The following is a 21,614-nucleotide window of genomic DNA, read 5'->3' as shown; positions in this document are numbered from 1 at the left end:
CTAAAAGTAGCTAGCTTGGTAATGACTAAATTAAGTGTTAGACAGACATCTCTTAGTATCAGCTAAAATCTCAAATATCATTTTTAAATACTGAAACATTATGCTTAGGGTGGGACCAATCTGTTTCACAAATCCTAAAAGAAGGTCAATTGGTGTTCTGAAAGAGTGTAGTTGAGAACTGATGTTCCTTGGGCCACCTGGCTGGCTCAGTTGGTAGAGTGTGCCACTTGATCTTGGAATTGAGTTCAAGCCCCACACTGAGTGGAGAAATTACTTAAAAAAAATAAGTAAATAAAATTAAAAATTAAAAAATAAAAATAAAAAAGAATTGCTGTTCCCTTATGAGTTTCCCATATTAATACATGTTATAGAGAAAATTTTCAGTTAAAAAATTAAAAAATATGGAGCAACTACTTTTTGTTCTCTTATCACTTTTTATAGGTTAACTAGATGTGAATCTGAGAATTAGACAATCACAATGGACTGCTCTTAAAGACATCAGTCCAATATAAGGCTGTGGAAAAAAAAAATCTCAGTATGTTGGACATCATCAGTAACATTACTGGAAACCAAACTGAAGTCACTGTATATTCTCTTTTTTTAAAGATTTTATTTATTTATTTGAGAGAGAGAATGAGCACAAGTCGGGGAAGGCAGAGGGAGAAGCAGACTCCCCACTGAGCAGGGAGCCCGATGTGGGGCTCAATCCCAGGCCTCGGGATCATGACCTGAGCCGAAGGCAGACACTTAACCAACTGAGCCACCCAGGCACCCCAGTCACTGTATATTCTAATACCATATAAAAGCATGTACTATGACTTGGTCTTACAACCTCAACTCAGGCTAGACATAACATAGGTGGGGAAAATATTCAATAAAGGTAATTAAATAACAAGAAAGAGAAAGAACAAAAGAAGAGAAATAGAAGACAAACTAGGGGAGCCTGGGTGGCTCAGTTGGTGAAGCGTCCAACTCTTGGTTTCAGCTCCAGTCATGATCTCAGGGTCATGGGATTGGGGATCGAGCCAGCTCCTTGCTCAGGGAGGGTCTGCTGGAGATTCTCTCCCTTTCCCTCTGTCCTTCACCACCACAGTCATGCTAACTTACACTTGCTCACGCTCTCTCTCATTCTCTCTTTAAAAAAAAAAGGTAAAACAAACTAAATTCTACAATACTAAAACTAGAGTTCTCAAAATTTTAAAAGTTAATAAAATAATAAAATGTTTCGTTCACTCCTTTGACATTTAATAAAAACTTGTGACATACCAAATCTATGCTAGGTGCTGGTGATACATAACAAAAATCTCTAGCCTCTAAATGCTAACTATCTAGTAGCTGTAGCACTTGAACTCAATTTGGTAAAGACAGATATGGGATGCTAGGGGAGAGAGCAACTAACTATGCCAAGAGACTTCAGAGGGTGTTAAAGAATCAGTAAAAACTTGCTAGGCAAAAAAAGGGGAAAGGGCAGTGTACGGAAAAATGATTATAATAGCAATAAAACAAAGGTCAATAGCCAACAATAATTTAATCTTGCTTTTTGCTAAGCACTGTGCACAAATTATCCTAGTTGATTCTCATAACCCTGTGATTCTTTTTATCCTAATTATAAATGAAAAAACTGAGAAGTAACTTGCTAACGATCATACAGCTATATAGAGGTGACACCAACACCAACAGAGATTATGCAAAACTAAGCTGTGAATGATCATGATTTGTTTGAAGAAACAGAAATAGGTAGGTATGGCTTAGCAAATGATAATTCTAATGATAGCAACCAACACTGGGGATATAGTGGTCAACAAAACAGAAAATAGATACTATCTGTGCCTTATTAGAGATTAAATCTACTCCAGGAAGGAAACATTATCTTCCATCCAACAGATGTAAGAACTGAGATTTGGAAATACTAAGTAAATTGTTTAAGGTCATACACTAATAAGTAGCATAGTGAGAATTAAACCCTGCCTGACTTAAAGTCTGTCTGACTCAAAGCCCAAATTTATTCTACTTTACCACATTCTCTCTCCATTATTCATATATTCAACAGAAGTATATCAAGTACCTACTGTATGTCAAGTACTATGCTAGGAATAAAGATGAAAGATACAGTCCATGACTTCAGGTTAGTTAGTGGAATCAGACATACCAAGAGCTGCAATCCAGTGAGATAAATGCTATCATCAAAACACATTTAGAGTCTTACAGAAGCACATATGATCACAGATGAGAAGAAACTTGAAGAGGGGCAAGCCCAAAAGTAAGACCAGTCAGGGCTACCACATTAATTCAAAAGTCAGGGATGCATCTAAGAAATATTTGGAAGATAAATCACAAAACTTGGTAATAAGACAGCAACTATGACTATATCCTAAGTGTGTTTTTAAAGAAGCAAAAAACAAAAACAATAAACTAAACAAAAAATACGAGGTCCAATGAGAAAATCTGAGATGCCCATAACAAAATTCAGAGTCAATGCCATACTTGGGTAAGAAACCTGTATATTTTATAAGTCACTTTAAGGTCATTACAGTCATAAAGTTAACACAATCTACTTTTGAATCTTTTTTTAATTGAAGTATAATTAACATACAGTGTTATATTAGTTTCAGGTATACAATATAACGATTCAACAATCCTATACATTACTCAGTGCTCATCAAGGTAAGTGTACTCTTGATCCCCTTTATCTATTTTATCCCTCTCCCATCCACCTCCCCTTACTTTTGAATCTTAAACATTCATAGAACTAAGGAACACTTCTCAGTCAACTTCCTCTATTAGACAAATGGCTTCTTTTAGGTATACTTTACGGAGCTGCCTCTCAGGAAATACTTAAGGAGAATCTACATGCCCATGCATCATTTAATTTTTGTCATTGTTAATTTTTTAAGTTAAAAAATGATTTTCATAATAGAGGACTTCTAAAGTTCCTTCCAAATCAAGATTCTAAAAGAAAGAAAGCCATAACAAGTATATCGTAACGGTCGGTATAGATCTCTATAGTTATCTAATGGGGTTGAATCATATCATTGTTCTGATAATTCTAATGATAGCAACCAACACTGGGGATATAGTGGTCAACAAAATAGAAAATAGATACTATTAACAATTAACATTTTTCTCAATATTTAAAACCTTAATATATCCATATTTTCAACTGCTTAGGTAATATGAATACATACTTTTTAAACTTTAGGATTATGAAATTCACAATGTTATAAACTTAAAATTTCATAGCAAGTAATATTCAAAATGGGATACAGAACTGTATGACATCTCAGAGAAATGATTATTTCTACTGTCACCAAGCCCAAGTCTGATAACTTGCACTGAGAAAGAAAGATTTCATTTGGTTGAAGTACAAAAATGCCCTGTGGCATGCAGAAAAGCTGGCCCATCATTCCCAATCTCTAAAGAGCTTCCCCTTCCCATTAAAGAGGACTGATGCCATGTCACAAGCTCTTACAGAAATTCTTTGATTCAAAGAGCTACTCAATGAAATCCAGGATTCACCTCAAAATGCAGTGAATCCCAAGTGAACAGATTTCAAAATTATAAGGCAGAGCTGGTAAACTGGCATGAAGAAGTCAATGCACACAAGGTCCAAAATGGCAAATCCAAAGACACTAATCAATATTCTTACTTTTAGTAAACACTGTAGATGAAAAAAAATTCTACCATAAGCCTTCTATAACAAAATTCTATGTCACAACTGAAAGCAGGAGTACAAGAGTGGCAGGCCAAAGGTGTAATTATAAGTATATAAATAGATTTCTACTTTGGCCAAGATGGAATATCAGGAACGAAATTTACCCTCTTGCCTGAAACAACTGGAAAAAAAGGACAAAATATATTAAGTGTTTTTCAAGGCAATGGACATCAGGCAACAAAGGACAGTAGATCCTTGATAGGTGGGAAACATACAAGATGAATCCTCAATTGCCCCAACTTATTACCTTGAAAGAGTTCCTAGGCCATACAACAGATGGAGAACCCATGTAGAGCAATGACCTCCCTGAGGTGAGATGGAACTTAATCTAGAAACAGCAAGGTGACTGTCATATACAAAGTAGAGTACCTAAGAATAGAGAGGTTCACAAAAAAATCCAGAGATCTGCAGAGGGTATCCCTCAAGTCTTCCGCTGAGTACTTTTAGTACATACATGTGCGGAAACTACCCAAGAACGGTGAAAAAACCACCAAAAAGGATTAGAGGGACCACCACCCAGGCTTCACAAAGGTCCAGGAATAGCTCCTGTTTTCACCACCCAAAGTACTCAGAGGGTTTTGCCAATAGAGTGACAAAGCGGTACTACCTGATACAACTTAAAAGCAGGATCTGAAAAGATCAAACTGTTTCCAAGTAATTTAACTATATCCCAGAACAAAGCTCAAGAATACCTAATGAAATACAAAAATACCCAGTACCCAACAAGGTAAAATACCAAATGTCTACCATCCAATCAAAAATTACCAGGCATGCAAAAGCAAGAAAATGCAATCCTTTATGAGGAGAAAAATCAATCAAAACCAATCTAGAAATGATACAGACAGAATTAGTAGAAATAAACATTAATTTAGTTATAACTATATTCCATATGCTCAAGAAGCTACAGAAAAGACAAAGCATCAAAGCTATAGAAATGGGAGATATAAAAAAGGACTGAATTTCTAGAATAAAACTGTAATGTCTGAAATGAAAAATATGCTGGACACAATTAACAGCAAATTAAACATTATAGAAAAAAGATTAATGAAGTTGGAGACATAGCAAGATAATCTAAAATGAAACAGAGAAGACTGAAAAGAACATCAGTGAACATCAAGCAGCCTGATTTACATGTAATTGGACTTCCAAAAAGGGAAGTGGGGGCAGGAAAAATACACACACACACACACACAGTTAAATATTCTTTATAAATATGTATTTTTTAAATAAATAATGGCCAAAATTTTTCTGAATTTGTTAAAAACTACAAACCCACAGATCCAAGAAGCTCAACGAACTCCAAGCAAAACAAGTATACAGTGAAGAAAAGTATACAGTTTCATTCAGAAAGGGTTCTCACTCACAAATTCTGTAAACAAATCAGAACAAAGTCAGAAATGACTTAGATTAAGTCCAACTTTTAATTTAACTTACTGGGTACAGTTTCAACTGACAATTTAATAGAGTACATTAAATCAAACATTAACTTGAGTAAAGTACTTAACAGAAATCTTAATGTTTGGTTTTTTTTGAAGATTTTATTTATTTATTTGACAGAGAGAGATAGCGTGAGCAGAAACACAAGCAGGGGGAGTGGGAGAAGGAGAAGCAGGCTTCCCGCTGAGCAGGGAGCCCGATGTGGGGCTCGATCCCAGGACCCTGGGATCATGACCTGAGCTGAAGGCAGACGCTTAACAACTGAGCGACCCAGGTGCCCCAGAAATCTTAATGATTTTAAAGTTAGCAAAATATAGCTTTAAAAACAATGTATATTTTGTTGCTCTATTAGGTAAATAATTCATTAAAATAAATTTATCTTATTTTAGCAAATTATTTTTTAAAAAACTAATGCCTACTTCTTCCTTCTTTTCTTAATTTTCTTTCCCTTTAATTTATATAGGTCATTCAGAACAGAATTAGGACATTGAAAAAACTTTTAAAGAAACTGAGAGGTGGAACTGAAAACAGAAGCAGATTTGAGGTTTGGAATGGAGCTAGTCCACCAAAAAAAAAAAAAAACAAAACAAAAAACCTGGCAACCACTATTTTGAAACACCATTACTTTCAAAATACACATATGTATTTTTAAATATAAAACTGCACTCAAAGTGGAAACAAGCTAAAGTGTCTGTTTTTAGCACCTCCGCTAACTATTCAGGACTCAAAAAAATCTAAGTATTTTTTGGAAAAAGAATCATTCAAATAAAAAACATTAAAGTGGAAAACAAGGGATACCTGGCTGGCTCAGTCAGTAGAGCATGAGACTCTCAATCTCAGGGTCATGAGTTCAAGACTCACACCTTGGGCATGAAACCCGCTTTAAAAATAAATAAATGAAGTGGAAAACTAAAGTAATGTATTTTCTTATTTTGTAAAAACACCTTTTTTTTAGGGTTCAGAATACAATTTCAAAATTTTCTGTCTAAAAACAAGAGAGGGGAACAAATTCTGAGTATCTACTGTAGTAGCTACCCTTCCTGTCATGTGTGTTCCCTAAAATAGAAGTCAATTTAATTATTCTACCATTTTGCTTAGGGAATAGTGGGATATCTCAAAGACAAAAAATAGTTCCGGGGAGAGCTGCCAAAAATATATTTATTATCCCTGGAAATAATTAATGTCTACATTCCTTTTTCCTTTCTTAAAGAAAAAAATGTATACACACATTTAGATAATATATATATTTCTTTGGGTGCCTATACAAATAAAACACCTTCAGAAAGTATATAGCAGTATAATACTTCCCTGTAGGACCAACACATACATCAAAACAGCAAACAGACTACAAATATCTCCAAGCACACAGACTGAGAAGTTACCACTGGAACAATTATGAATTTGACTTCTACATCTTCTAAATAAAAAATCTAAAAAGAAACATAATTTCATACAAAATACAGAAATGATACTTTATTAGCCTATTCACAGTAGACTTATTCCTTAGTAACAATTATTTATTAATAATGCACTAAATTCCCACATATATAAAAGGTAAGAATGCCTTGAAATTGAAAGTTCCAAACTACTCTTGTAATCAGATTCTTTTCAAGAGACAGAAGGCTAAATACACATTATTTTGAGCACAACTATAACATTCAGAGTTTGTACTTAGAAAACCTACACTGATGTACTTAGAATGCATGTATGCTACAACACCTATAATGACAAAAACGGTTTTTATTTCACTGACCTAGCTACCCTTATGATTTTGATATCAATTCCCATCCTAAAAAAACTTTCCTACTTAATACAAACCCAATATCACAAACATAAAAGACAAAGATTTTCCTACTAAATCATTATTTAGTTGTCATCAAGATGTCAGTTACTGGCATTTCACAACTCCCTTAAAAATACCTTAAAAAAGGGCGCCTGGGTGGCTCAGTCCTTAAGTGTCTGCCTTCGGCTCAGGTCATGATCCCAGGGTCCTGGGATGGAGCCCCACATCGGGCTCCCTGCTGGGCGGGAAGCCTGCTTCTCCCCCTCCCACTCCCCCTGCTTGTGTTCCCTCTCTCGCTGTGTCTCTCTCTGTCAAATAAATAAATAAAATCTTTAAAAAAAAAAAAACCTTAAAATGATCTCCTAAATATTAATCTGTTAGTTCACATAATAATCTCATCGGACTTTAGTTACTGTACCCAGTTAAATTACTTGCTACAGCAACAGTTCTCACCAATCAGAACTGTTATTTGAAATTTTCTCTTCTGAAATCTGTTATTATTTCACCAGTTTCAAAATTTGAGCCACTAATTTTAGACACAGAGGTTAATAAGAAACATTTCTGCATCAAATACACATAACTTCACAGTAGAGGCTTTATTCCCCCTTAGGAAACTATTCTCATATTCTCTCTCTTTTTACCAAATTATTGGAGGACAATGTGGTTTGGATTTCAGCACTGAAGACAATAAGTGACAATATACGGTTTGCAGAATAAAAATTAAAGTTTCACAATTTTAACAGGTATAATTATTAGGTTGTGATAAATGGGCTGGTGGGCATGTAAGACTATCACCCCTTTCAATGAAGGTCCAATTCTTAAACCACCTGAATTCTTTTGACCAAAGAACCAAATTAGGAGCCTCAAACATAAAGTCTCCAAGTTCTCAGTATAACCTTTTTCAAAGAAAACAAGTTACCTAGAAAAGAGGAAAAGCACACTTACATTTGGAGCATGACCTGGTTCAAGAATACCCCATCCACCAAAGCCACATATTCATCCAGGTTGGTCCCATTTCCTGCAGCCAGAGGTCCAAACGTTTTAACCTAGAACAGAATGATCATAAGGACACGAACGCCCATCTCCATCTCAGCAGCCACAAATAATGCAGCAAAATGTAAAATAAATAACACCCTACTTACCCAAGTGACCAAGGGGCTGGTCATAAACTGCTCCAGAAGAGGAGTAAAAATCTCGTTCTCCATTTTAGATAATGTATTTGAAAAAGGGAACTACCACAAAAATACGCCTAGGGAATGGATCACTAAACGTTGAAGTAAGTAGAAATCAATGAAAGCCCATTTTGGCACAGGAAGAAAATCCCATCGTGGAGGGGAGAAAAACTCTCCTTCCTCAAAAAACACCCCAGAGGGGAACGAGCCGAAAACCCGAGAAGCGGCTTCGACAGCAGCCACGAGCGGCAGCTTGCGCTGGAAATGTCTGTACCGGGCGAGGAGGGGCAGAGAAAAGGCATCTGGAGGAGGAGGAAGGGAAAGGGGGCTGGAGCAGCAAGACAAAAAGCCCGTCAAGGTTGCCCAGCTCCTAAAGGAGCCAGACCAGCGAAGCTGCCCGCAATGAATTAATCCTAACGTGGGCTAAATTAAATACCACGTAGATACCACGTTAGGGGTTCCGAGCGGCAGCCAGGCTCGACCTCCGCGTTCCGCTCAACACGTTCCACCCACCAGTGGGCATGGAGCCGCTTCGATCCGCGGAGCCTCCCCTGCCCGCAGCCCCTCACCAACGACAGGCAGGGCTCGCCCCTTCCCCCCGAGCAGACACCATCCCTCCGCCGCCCTCAAGCCTCGCCTCCAGCCCCCTTCCCCTCCCGGGGGTGGGGGGCTTGAATGGGTGTCCCTAACCCCCCAGTTTCCTGAGCCCCGCAGCCTTTTCAGCGCGCCTCTGGGAAGCCCTGGCACAAAATCACCGCCGCGCTCCAGCCTCCTCCTCCGCCCTCTCTGGAGGAGCCGGAGTAACGGCCTCCCAACCGCAGTGCCGCATCACACCCCGCTCCCCGCCGCCCAACCAGAGCCACGAGCCCTCCGTCAAAGGGAGCGCGCTTCTCCCTCCGCGCCCATATCCTTCCGCCGCCTCGCCGCCCCTCCCGCGCCGCAGCCTCTGGATTGTGGGAGAAGAAAACCGCTGCATGAGCGCGCTCCCGAGCGCGCGCGCCCCCCGGGCCGGCCCCGCCGCCGCCCAGATTTTGGCGGCGGGCGCGGGCGTGGACGCGCGCTCGCTGCAGCTGCTGCGGTGACCCGCGCCTCTCTCGAGCCCAGGACTGTTGCCAGGGCGTGGGGGGCGGGGATGGGGAAGGCAGAGGAAGGGGTCTGTCTGCTCGGTCGCTCATGCCTAATTATGGTTTATTTCCTCCCCGAGTGCCTTCTTTGATGTGTGAAGGAGAGGGAACGAAATCCTTCTCTTTTAAAACATGAGGGATGCAGACTGCCTTTTTCGGACAGTTTGATTTGGTTTCTTAAGCGTGCTTTCGCCCGCAAAACGGAGTAGGCAAACTCAGTGCAGCAAACAGCAAAAGAGGGACTTGAGCTGCAAACTTGGTTTTGTTTGTTTTTTCTTTTTTCCTCTTCTCCTTTAAAAAATCCAGGTCACTAAAGCATGAATGCTCTTCAAAGTTGCAAGTGAATGTAGTAGGATTTTAAATAACCAAAGCTGTCTTTCAACATGGTATTCCCTGACTAGAGCAAACGTGATTCAGACATTGTTGTTTGATTATTTGGCAATTGAAAAAAAAAAATCCAAACAAAATCAAGAGCTACTAAAAGGAAACATTTGAAAGTCATCCAAGATGGGTGACAGATTACATATTTGTCATAAATCTATGCTATGCACGACTGGAATTATCAAAGTAATTTTAACAGTTCCCGCAGCAAAATCAAATGTTAACTCCTCATTTTGAAGGAACATAAAAACCTTTTTCCCTGGGACAAAATGGGCATGTAAAACAATTTTTTTTAAATAAAATAAATATAGTATTAAAGCTTTGCAGTGTGTGCTGTTTACATTTACATAAATCTCTACTTTGAGCACTTATATGATATTTTAAAGTAGCAGTAAAAATGTTTTATAACACTAAATTAAGAAACAGCAAAATTTCTTAATTAGGTCATTGAGAGCCTGGGCTCTAGAGTCTTCCTGCCTGCTTCAAATACCTACCAGCTGTGTGAGCCTAGGCAAGCTAGTGAACCTCTCTGTGCTTCACTTTCTTCATGTATAAGGCACGGCTAATAATAGGGTTAAATTAAATGGCAACCTATAATAAGTGCTCCATAAATGTTCTTGATGTTGTTTTCATCATTATAGCCCCCAAATGAAGAATCTTTAGGAAAAAACTTGAAATTTAACTTTTCCTATTTTAGTTAGAGGAGAAAGGATCTTGCTGTAGAGACCAGAGAAAGGCCCTTCCAAAATCATCTTAATTAAAATTAGGATGCATTCATGTGGCACTTTGCAAGGTGTGGTCAGAGTAGAACCTTGCATTGCCTGGGCCAGTACACAGCTTTGGGGCATCCTGGTTGCTAGCAGTCTTTTCCTTCTGCTCTTGATGACTCTTTTTTTTTTTTTTTAAAGATTTTATTTATTTATTTGAGAGAGAGAGAGAATGAGAGACAGAGAGCATGAGAGGGAGGAGGGTCAGAGGGAGAAGCAGACTCCCTGCCAAGCAGGGAGCCCGATGCGGGACTCGATCCCGGGACTCCAGGATCATGACCTGAGCCGAAGGCCGTCGCTTAACCAACTGAGCCACCCAGGCGCCCTTGATGACTCTTTCTTAATCACAATCCTTTATTTGGAAATGCAGACCAAGAGAGAGCTGGCACCAAGAAGAAAGCATGGCTTTCAGAGCTGCCCAGTGCCTGACATGCCCACTTTTCTTTGTAATCCCTAGGAAGCTCGACCAAACAACATGGAAGTGCTCATGCGTATACTGGGGTTTATCTTCAGATAGACCCACCTGCTTCATCCATAGATGAAAAACTCATAAAGTATTAATACCAAGTACAATAAGCTAGGGGCATTTTGGACAGTGATGACCGAAGTGTTAGCACATTAAGATAGAATTGTGTATTCAGCTTACATGTAAAGCTAGCCCTCACAAATCTGGATTCCCCTCTACAGCCAAATGGCCCCAGATGCTTCCTGGTCTATCTTTAGCTTTTACACACACACACACACACACACACACACACACACACACTCAACAAAGAAACATGAGGAGTTAATTGTAAAAACAGGAAGCTTTAGACCAGACTGAGGTCTGGAGTAACTTATTTGAAAACCTACCAATTCACAATTCCCTAGTTTAACAGCAGCCTTAGAAATGCTTTATAATATCTCAAGAGTACAATCAGGAAACTTCTTTGTCTGGCAAAAAAGGGATTGTACATTATACACAATTTAATGGTCTTCAAATTGCAACATCCTATAAGATTAAATCCAAAAGTTTCCTCCTATCTTCCTTTCAGTTAGGAAGAGATTACTCAAGATTTCTTCCAGGTATTTTTTTTTTTTTTTGGTACTTGGTAGTCATTTATTGATCCTGAATTCATCTTTTCTTCAAATGTTAAATCCAGCAGGAAAGGACTTTGGAAAAAATCATACCTATCTAACTAGGTCCCAAGTTATTTGTTCTGCTCTCTTCTGATCAGAAGTTAAATGTTTGGAATGGACCATGATCCCATTTAGAAGTCACTAGAGAAAGATTCTCTCTTGTGTATTATAATTGAGGCTTCCCCTGCAGGTTACACATACCTAATACTATCTGTATACAAAAAGCACCCATGTTTACCTTCATTTTGATCTACTATAGTAAGTGATAGACTCACCCCAGAAATATATTGGGTGACACATATTTACAGAGCTAATCACATCCATAAGCTAGTATAATAAAAATAACACAAATACAACAGCAGAATGGCACCGTTGTTTATAATAGCCAAAAAATAGAAATAACCCAAATGTCCATGAACTGATAAATGAATAAATGAAATGTACTATATCAATACAATAGAATATTTTGGCAATAAAGAAGAATAAAGTATGATACATACTACAACATGGATGAATCCTGGAAACATTATGCTATGTTTAAAGAAACCGGTCACAAAGTAGCACATATTGTATGATTTCATCAATATGAAATGTCCAGAAGAGACCAACCTGTATAGATAAAAAGTAGATTAGTGGTTGCCTAGATCTGGGGCAGTTGGGAGGAAATGAGGTTAGTGGCTTAGGGATGCATGATTTCTTTTTGAGAAAATGAAAATATTCTAAAGTTGTGATAGATGCACAGTTCTGTGAATATGCTAAAAATCATTTAACTGGATACCTTACATGGTAAATTGTCAATTCTCAAAAAAGCTGTTTTATTTTTTTAAAAAAGATTGGCGCCATTACTTCATGAGTATTTAGGAAGAAATGCCATCAAGAAATCCAATCTCTCATATACTTTCAACAGGGTCTCTAAGTCCTCTAAGTCCTCTTGAGGGTTTAAATTCTTTGAGCATCAGTAGAGCATCCGTCTCCTCAACTGTAAAATGGTCATACTGGTTTCATTTCTTACTGGGCATCTGCTTATGGTTCCTCTCAAATGCCCTACTGCTGTGGGGCAAACAAAGTGAACCACCACCAATTCACCATTATATTCCATGCTACCACACCTATCTGAGATGTTCTCTTCTGCTTCCTCACCGGGTCAGCTCCCATTCGTCCTTCAGGATTCAAGTGCCTCTCTCCATGAAGCATTCCTCTTCCTCGGGTTGAGTTGACCACTTCCTCTTTTGTGCCTTGCATAGTATCTAACCTCCCTTTATTCTGTAACTTGCTCTGAAAGACATGTATTTGCTGACATGCTCTTCTGAGTAAATGGGGAACTCTTGGAGACTGGCATTTTTAAATTCATCCTTGTGCCCCTGGCATTTAGGACAGCGCCTTGCTATTATGGGCACTTTCAGTCAATATGTCAAAGACTGTTCTTTCAACCATGGTGACTGGTTTAAATTCTTAACAATTGGCAAGATCTCACAGCAGAGCAACTTCCGAGAAGGACTATTCTAATTAACTTAATGACCTAGAGGAGGCATAAGCAGGCGATTACTGCTTGCTAGTGAATTTGAAGAACTAAAAAGACATTGAGATCATGAAATAAACGGCTTTCAAGATAGGTTTTTCCCAGTCTATATAATTTTGTTTTCAGAGAAAAGCTTAGGAGAATACGTAAGCATCATGTATTCTTCTATTTCTCAGCAGTGTATAATGGTATTTATCCTTTTCAGCACCCAAACTGTGTTTCAGTTGTTATCATTTTGATGCAAATCTTCTAGAAAGTTGTCATTGTCTAAGCTTTATTGGACAGCATATTCTGAACAGAAATTGACTTTTTATTAAAGAAATACATCCTCACAATCAACCTAAGTGACTGTGTTGTGCTTTTATATAATTATGCATTCACAGGCCCTTACGAAGTGTGTGAGTGTTTCACCTACATTCACAGGCCCAAGACAACTATGTTTTGAGTTTTTAATTTTACATTGAATAGCTCTTGGTTTTTGTTGCTGACAGTATCTCTATTGATAGTCCCCATTTTAATTTGCTGTTTCTCGTTTTCTATGTGCATGGAATTCACAGATTGTTAAAACAGTCTAAAAAAATTAATAATTTTTGAGTAAGAACCTGATGGGCTCTCTTATGAGTAAAGTCCATGAATTTACGGTATGGCTAAAAGTGTCTCTTGATGTAATGTTTCTTCTTTCAGTTTCTTGGTCTTAGGTGAGGTGGTGCTATCCTATTCCTTTAACTAGTTTGCTGTGATAGGACATGAAAGTTAGTGGTCACTTACCAGGTATTTCCAGGGTATGACTGTCCTATCATGTGATCAGTTCCTTGCGTTTGCATGGTTCCTCCGTTTATTCCTTAATCCCATGCAATAGGTGGTGACTCATTCGTACTTCCAGTGCTCCTGATGGAAAGCTACTAAGCAAATGGAAACCTGATAGAAGAGAAAATAACAAGTATAGAAAAGGAAAAATATTATAAAATGGACCTTTATAAGGTGAAAAAAATCACTCTCTTATTCTGACTGTAAGCCTACTCCCAACCTCTACTTTCTACCCATTTGCATCCTAGAGACAGGCATCAGCAATACCTGGTTAAAACAGAACCTAGCCTATGTCAGAATAAATGATGGATCATTAATAAAATAGACAGAAACCAGCAAGTAAGTTTCTACATAAAGTACTCGTGCTTTTAGGCTACTGAAAATAAATGTGGGCTAAAACAATTAAATACTTCTAATCCTAGAAAAAAATGTAGATCTGCTCTCATACCAAAAAATACAAAGTAAAAATGATGATAACCATTACAAATAAAGAAATATGAAGATGTTTTATTTCCTTCTATTGAATGACAGTAGGAAGTTATATAAAAATGCATTTACTGATATATGAGATTTATATTTGCTATTCTTTTATTGAAAGTTAAAATTCACATGAAACTTAAAAAATTGCTTAATGTAAATGTTTGAAATCCTAATTTTCAATTAATATGTGTCAGTTGAATGTTTTCAAATATTAGCTTGAGAAGAGTTCTCAGATTAAATTTTATTTTGTGAAATTTGTAATTTAAATATCTGTCTTTTGTTTCTTAAACTAAAACAGCAATATAAAATATTCAGTTACATGGAGTTAAATATGTCTCATATTTTTAAAATTACCTTATTTTCTTGTTATGAAAATAATACATTTCATTGCTGTATTTGGAAAGATCAACAACATAAAGAAAAAACAAACAAAAAAATCAAACCTGTAATTGTACCACTCAGAGATTAATATATCGATGCATTTATTTCACATTATTTTCAAAAACTGTACCACTCTCACATTACCATTAGAAAAATATAACAATGGGGCGCCTGGGTGGCTCAGTCGGTTAAGCGACTGCCTTCGGCTCAGGTCATGATCCTGGAGTCCCGGGATCGAGTCCCGCATCGGGCTCCCTGCTTGGCAGGGAGTCTGCTTCTCCCTCTGACCCTCCTCCCTCTCGTGCTCTCTGTCTCTCATTCTCTCTCACAAATAAATAAATAAAATCTTTAAAAAAAAAAAGAAAAATATAACAATGATCAAAATTTGAATATGCCTCTCAACTTAAACTAATCAATAAATGGAATCCAAATGCATTTTTATTTTTTTAAATGGATATATTTGTTTTTTAATTTAAATTTTATTTTATTTTGGGGGCTCCTGGGTGGCTCAGTTGATTAAGCATCTGCCTTCGGCTCAGGTCGTTGTCCTGGGGTCCTGGGATGGAGCCCTGCATCGGGCTCTTTGCTCTGCGGGGAGCCCGCTTCTCTCTCTCCTCCCCGCTTGTACTCTCTCAATCTCTCCTTCTCTCTCTCTCAAATAAATAAAATCTTTTAAAAACATTTAAAAAATAAATTTTATTTTACTTTTAAGTAAACTCTATGCCCAAAATGGGACGTGAACTCGTGACCCTGAGATTAAGAGTCACATGTTCTACCAACTGAGCCAGCCAGGTGCTCCCCAAATGCATTTTTAATAATAGGATTCATCATGTTAGATGTGTAGAACTTCCAGTTTACCAATTTTTTAAAAATGTATTAGTGGTTTTTTTTAAGATTTTATTTATTTGAGAGAGAGAGAGAGAAAGAGTGAGAGAGAGAGAGCATGAGAAGGGGGGAGCAGCAGATGGAGAGGGAGAAGCCTAGACTCCCCGCTAAGCAAGAAGCCCAATGTGGGGCTCAATCCCAGGACCCTGAGATCATGACCCGAGCCAAAGGCAAGACACTTAATGGAATGAGCCACCCAGGCGCCCCCAGTTTACCAATTTTCAAAACATCAAACCTCAAATTCCCACAACCATGTCTAAACTTGGCTCATACATCCTGCAAAAGAATAAAAAATGTATCCTCTGAGTTTAGAATAAAACTAAGGTTAAAAGTTCTATATTTGTCGGTGCATTCTCACCTTCTTCATTAATCAATATTTATTGAGCTACCATATGTGCAAGATAGCATATTGAACATACAAGACACAGAGAAGATTATATCTAAATGAGGCCAAATGAAATAAAATGGCAAATACATCATTCAATCAATTAGTTCAGAGGGGGGCAAACTTTTTCTATAAAAGGCCAGGCAGTAAATATTTAAGGCTTCATGGGTCTCTGATGCAACTGACCCCAGAGGGTCTCCGTTGCAACTGATCACTTCTGCCATGCTAGCATAAAGCAGCCACAGGCTATGTGTAAAAAAAAAGGTGTTGCTGTGTTGTGGAAAAGCTTTATTTGCAAAAAGAGACAGTGGGTCAGGTTTGGCCCCTAGGCCATTGCTTGTCCACCTCTCAACTAGTATTCACTATATTTACACTGGATGCAAAGCAAAACAAAAATCAGGACTGAATTCTTTTCCAGTCAGTTAATTAACTTTATAAATAATTAAATTAACCATCCAACTGTATTGTATAATTATGTTCTGGAAGTGCAGAAGAGTTGGTCTTCAAGTTGCTTGGAAACGGAATTCCATCATTCTGGTGTATCAGATATAGTTCAAATTGCTTTCAATCTCTCGTGTTACCACGGAAAACCTTTCCCCAGATATAAAATTATTTTGGGGGGATTCTCTTGAGTCCCAGCAGGAAACGGGGGGCACTCTGGAAGTGCTTAACTAAACAGAATTTCATGAAGGGACAATTTAGGTGTGGGGAGTTAAGTGAACCAACAGAGGGTGGTAAAGCACGCAGGGATGAGCAATTGCAGGGATCCCCTTCAGCCCTAGGTCAGAAGGGGCAAGAGGAGGAAGCTGTTACCAGAATTCTGGAAGACCGTAGTCTTGTTAGAGGAACCACTGGACAGGAGCTAGGTCCATAGAGAAAGTGGCCACTGCCATCTTCATCGGGCAGAAGAAAAAATTGGGAAAGAATATCCAATCTCTCTATTCTTCTCACTTATATTACCAGCCAGTGCTCCCCACTGCTGAATGCCATGAGAAGCAGAGAGCAAAAAAATCCAGATGATGCAGTCCACAGAGGTCAGCCTCCTGGCACAGAGAAAGACAGAGAGATTGGAACTCAAGGCCCCAAAATGAAGCTATCTAGCACAGAGCTGCATGTGAAAAGTGTGGATAATAACTAGAACCATTTTTATAGATTCTCTGATAGTCATACAAGAGGGCAATTCTTTTCAAATTAACAGAAGCTTAAATATTTGGTCGAATGCCTTGATGAAGCAGAGGGAGCTGATAAGCATATTAAAAATAAAATGCCTTAAGTTTTGTGGCTTATACTTTGACATATATGACCTGTTAATGCAAAGTATAAACCAAATCTTTTTCTTTCTTTTTTTTTTTTTTACTGACAGATCTATAATATCAGTGCCCTGCAGTGTCTTGCCCATGGTGTGTACTCTACAGTAGTGGAAGGAATAAATTTGTGAAAATAATTTTTCATAACTTTCACTTAAATGACTTGATTTGTAAGTAGCAGGAAATATAATTTATTAAAAGATATTATTTTAAAAAAATAACAAAATTAGGTTAACATGACTATGGGGTACTTGCGATTCTCTTCTCGGTGTCCTCCACTCAACAACAAAAGATGGAAGCGCTACATACAAACCAACTTTCACTAAAACCCATTCATCAACGTTTGTTTAGAATGTATTCCTATTTGAAATCCTTAGTCATCATTTTGTTTAATAAAAGTAAAATGGACAACAAATCAGAATTAGGCTCTTTGTTCAATTCGCCTCTTCCAAAATCACTGTGAAATCAACATAGTAGACAGCCATGGTACTGGCTGCCATAATGTTAGTAGGTAATATCGGCTCTATCTTCTATATGTCACAAGACATTAATCATGTGAAAACTTTGAGTCTAAATTAGGAAGAGATCGTTTGCGTGTTAATGTCAACTTTCATAATCGCATGCGCACCTTCTGTGGAAATTTCCTAGCATACGTCTAACGACAGGTTTCCAAGTCCTGCAATGGGCATATCTGGATCCCAGAAGGCTTTAGATCTCACCTCCCTTCTTTTTAGTTTAAGATATGGCAATAGTCACTGGGGAGGGTATGTGCTATCATGAGTGCTGTGAATTGTGTAAGACTGTTGAATCACAGATCTGTACCTCTGAAAGAAATAATGCATTATATGTTAAGAAAAAAAAAAGAAGATAGCAGGAGGGGAATAATGAAGGGTGGAAATCAGAGGGGGAGACGAACCATGAGAGACGATGGACTCTGAAAAACAAACTGAGGGTTCTAGAGGGGAGGGGGTGGGAGGATGGGTTAGCCTGGTGATGGGTATTAAAGAGGGCACGTTCTGCATGGAGCACTGGGTGTTATGCACAAACAATGAATCATGGAACACTACATCAAAAACTAATGAGGTAATGTATGGTGATTAACATAACAATAAAATTTTTAAAAAAGATATGGCAATAGTATATCAATTATATTACAGCTACAAACGATTTTTGAGTTTTGGTAATTCTGAATTAGTTACCCAGCTATCTCTGTCTCCTTTATTTTTTCTCTCTTCTTTTTACTATGGCCCTCTCTAACTCACACTTGAGGTGTTTTTTTTAATTTAACAAGGGTCATAAGAACAATGGCCATATTTTTCCTCTGGCACAATGTGAAAGCACTTTTACTCATTTCACAAGGGCATATCGAATTACATGGAATTGGCAGAAATCAACCTGATTTTGTGAGGAGCAAATCCTGCCAAACTAATTTCTTTTCTTTAACCAACTGCAGAACCTGACAGATGGTATAGTAATGATTACCTCTACAAAACATCATCTGTGTCTACTTCCCAGTATATGTATCATGTGTTTTTAAACATAGTGTGGTGCTCAAGTCTGAGGTAGAATCATGAAAGGAATGCTTCCTCTCCCCTCATTGCACTCTTGAATGCTGATCTCAGCTTAAAGGTGTCAATGAGACTGGAATCCGTTATTGAGTGTGCCGAGTACACACAGACTGTAGATCATCCCTTGTCTCCAGAGAAGCAGGAAAGTGGAATTCCACCTGGCCTAGAAATCAAGTGACTTGGTGCTACCAGGATTTCTCCATATTGTAAATAACTCCTGTACTTCTGTACGAAAGGACCCCCTTGACAAGTACTACCAAAAAAAAAAAAAAATCTGGGCACTAAGAGAAGGTGAAGAAATTAAAATTCACCAAAAAATTCCTGTATATTTCAAAAATAACCCTTTAATAACGCCTGATGCTTCCTGAACATGTGAGAGGCACCAGCCACATGCTGCAATGTCAATCTAAAATTTTATCCAGTGTGTTTTGTTCAATATGAGAACTTCCTGCTTAGTTCCTTTTCTTCTGTCCATTCAGTGAATATACATTTTGAGTATTTATTATGCCCCGGGCACTACGGATACAAAGATGAATAAGATGTTCCCTTATGACACATGAACCTTCAGAGACCTTAAAGTCAGCTATTCTAAAAGAGTGCAATGCGTGATATGTGCCATTCGAAGGAGAAACAAGGTTCAGTTTTAATGGAAAGTCAAGGAAGGCTTCACAGAGAGATGACTTTTCAGCCAGGCCTTGAATGAAAAGTAGACATTTAAGGGGGAGAGGAGGATTCAGGGAATTTTAGGTGGGAAGACGACAGAAGCAATGCATCAAACTACAGAGGAGCATGGTGTGTTTGGGGAGTCATGAATAGCTTCATGTGGCTAAAATACATACTTTCCCAGGGGTGGAGAATGGTGGGAAATGAAAGTCGAAGTCATATTGTAAGGAAAGCAAAATATCACACTAAAGAACTGGCCTTTATCCTATAGGCAATAGGGTTCAGCTGTAGCTTAAGAAAAAAAAAAAAGAGAATGGTATCAGATTTCTCCTTTAAGAGGAAAATTCTCGCAGCACTGTAGTGGGGGTGTTGGAAAGAGGTGAGACTGTAGGCAGAGAAGCCAGATAGGAGTTCTTCCTACTAAAGTTTTATAGATTCAACTTACGCTGCTTTTGTTTGTTGAAAGTTTGATATTGACTTTCTTGAACTTTGTTGATAGACAAGAGATGATTGAACACGATCGTCAATCCAGCAACTTGTTCATGTTGCCCTCTATTGGCAGAAAGGAAAGAACGTTACTGTCTAGGGCATGATTTCATATTTCATTAGCTGACAGTATTTCAGCTTCTATTGCAACTATGGGCCAGTAACTGTGCTAAGACTAGAAGATTAAAAAAAAGAATCTCAAGATATTCATAATGTAAGAATAAAAATAAAATTAAATTACCATTAATGTAGTTGTCCCAATGCATAAATAATATTAACACGTGTCATACAAAATATACACATAGCTAATTGACATCTGTATATTAAATACTTATTACATGTCTTGATATATTCAATAATAAACACATTAACAAAAACTATAATTATGTAAGTTAACTTGTAAGAATATGTCTTCACTGCAGGAAAATCAGACACTACAGATAATAAGATACAAGAAAGGAAAAAAATTGGAAAAAAAATTTCACTCACAATCTCAACTACCTAGATGCTTCCAAATTGTCACAGCGACACACGTGCACACATGCACACACACAAGATCATATCATAGACAATATATATTATCCTTTTTTCCCACTTAATAAGATACCAGGGCTATATTTACATGTCAATAAAAAAGTTTTTAGAATATAACTTTAGAATATGAGATGGAAACCAATTAAAATTTTTTCCAGCTTTCTTCAGATGTTATTGACATAACATATCTAAGTTTAAGGTATACAATGTGATGAGTTGATACACATATATATTGCAAAATGGTTACCATAATACGGTTAGACACATGTCCATCCCCTCACATAATTACCATTCTTTTCTGCGTGGTGATAACATTTAAGATCTACTCTCTTAGAACTTACAAGTATAGGGGTGCCTGGGTGGCTCAGTCGTTAAGCATCTGCCTTCGGCTCAGGTCATGATCCCGGGGTCCTGGGATCCAGCCCCGCATCGGGCTCCCTGCTCAGCGGGAAGCCTGCCTCTCCTTCTCCAACTCCCCCTGCTTGTGTTCCCTCTCTGGCTATGTCTCTTTGTCAAATAAATAAATAAAATCTTTTAAAAAAACAACAACTTACAAGTATATAATAAAGTGTTGTTGATTACAGTCACCATTTTGTATGTTAGATCTCCAGAGCTTATTCATCTTATAGCTGTAAACTGGTACCCTTTGACCAACATCGCTCCATTTCCCCCACTCCCCAATCATTGGCAACCACCATTCTATTCTCTATTTCCAAGAGATTTTTAGATTTCACATGTAAGTAAGAACAAGGAGTATTTGTCTTTGTCTGACTTATTTTGCTTAGTATAATGCCCCAAACATCCATCAGTGTTGTCATGAAAGGTAAGATTTCTGTCTTTTTTATGGCTTAATAATAGTCTATTGTTTAACCATTTGTCTGTCATCAATAGACACTGAGGTTACTTCCATGTCTTGACATTTGGGAACAATGCTGCAATGAACATAGGAGTACAGGTATCTCTTTATGATCCTGATTTCATTTCCTTTAGATATATACCCAGAAGTGGCATTGCTAGACCACATAGCAATTTCATTTTCAAAATTTTAACAAAGATTTATTTATTTTAGAGAGAAAGAGAGTGCTCATGTGCAGGAGAGAGGGG

At 37.9% G+C, this 21,614-nt stretch overlaps 1 protein-coding gene across 1 annotated transcript in view; it reads right to left on the bottom strand.

Moving 5' to 3' along the window:
• CCDC88A (coiled-coil domain containing 88A) overlaps positions 1-8,137 on the bottom strand; it is a 118,719-nt gene extending 110,582 nt beyond the window's left edge. Inside the window, exons 1-2 of the mRNA XM_044918969.1 lie at positions 8,075-8,137; positions 7,878-7,978 (exon numbers count right to left, since the gene is read on the bottom strand). Coding sequence (XP_044774904.1) covers positions 7,878-7,978; positions 8,075-8,137 — 164 coding nt within the window. The remainder of the gene's footprint in view (positions 1-7,877; positions 7,979-8,074) is intronic.
• Positions 8,138-21,614: the final 13,477 nt, after the last annotated feature.

Source organism: Neomonachus schauinslandi, chromosome 10 (assembly GCF_002201575.2).
Source record: "Neomonachus schauinslandi chromosome 10, ASM220157v2, whole genome shotgun sequence".
In the NCBI taxonomy this organism is placed as follows: domain Eukaryota; kingdom Metazoa; phylum Chordata; class Mammalia; order Carnivora; family Phocidae; genus Neomonachus; species Neomonachus schauinslandi.
The sequence above is the reverse complement of the archived record's forward strand: the minus strand, read 5'-3'. Positions and strand labels throughout refer to the sequence as shown.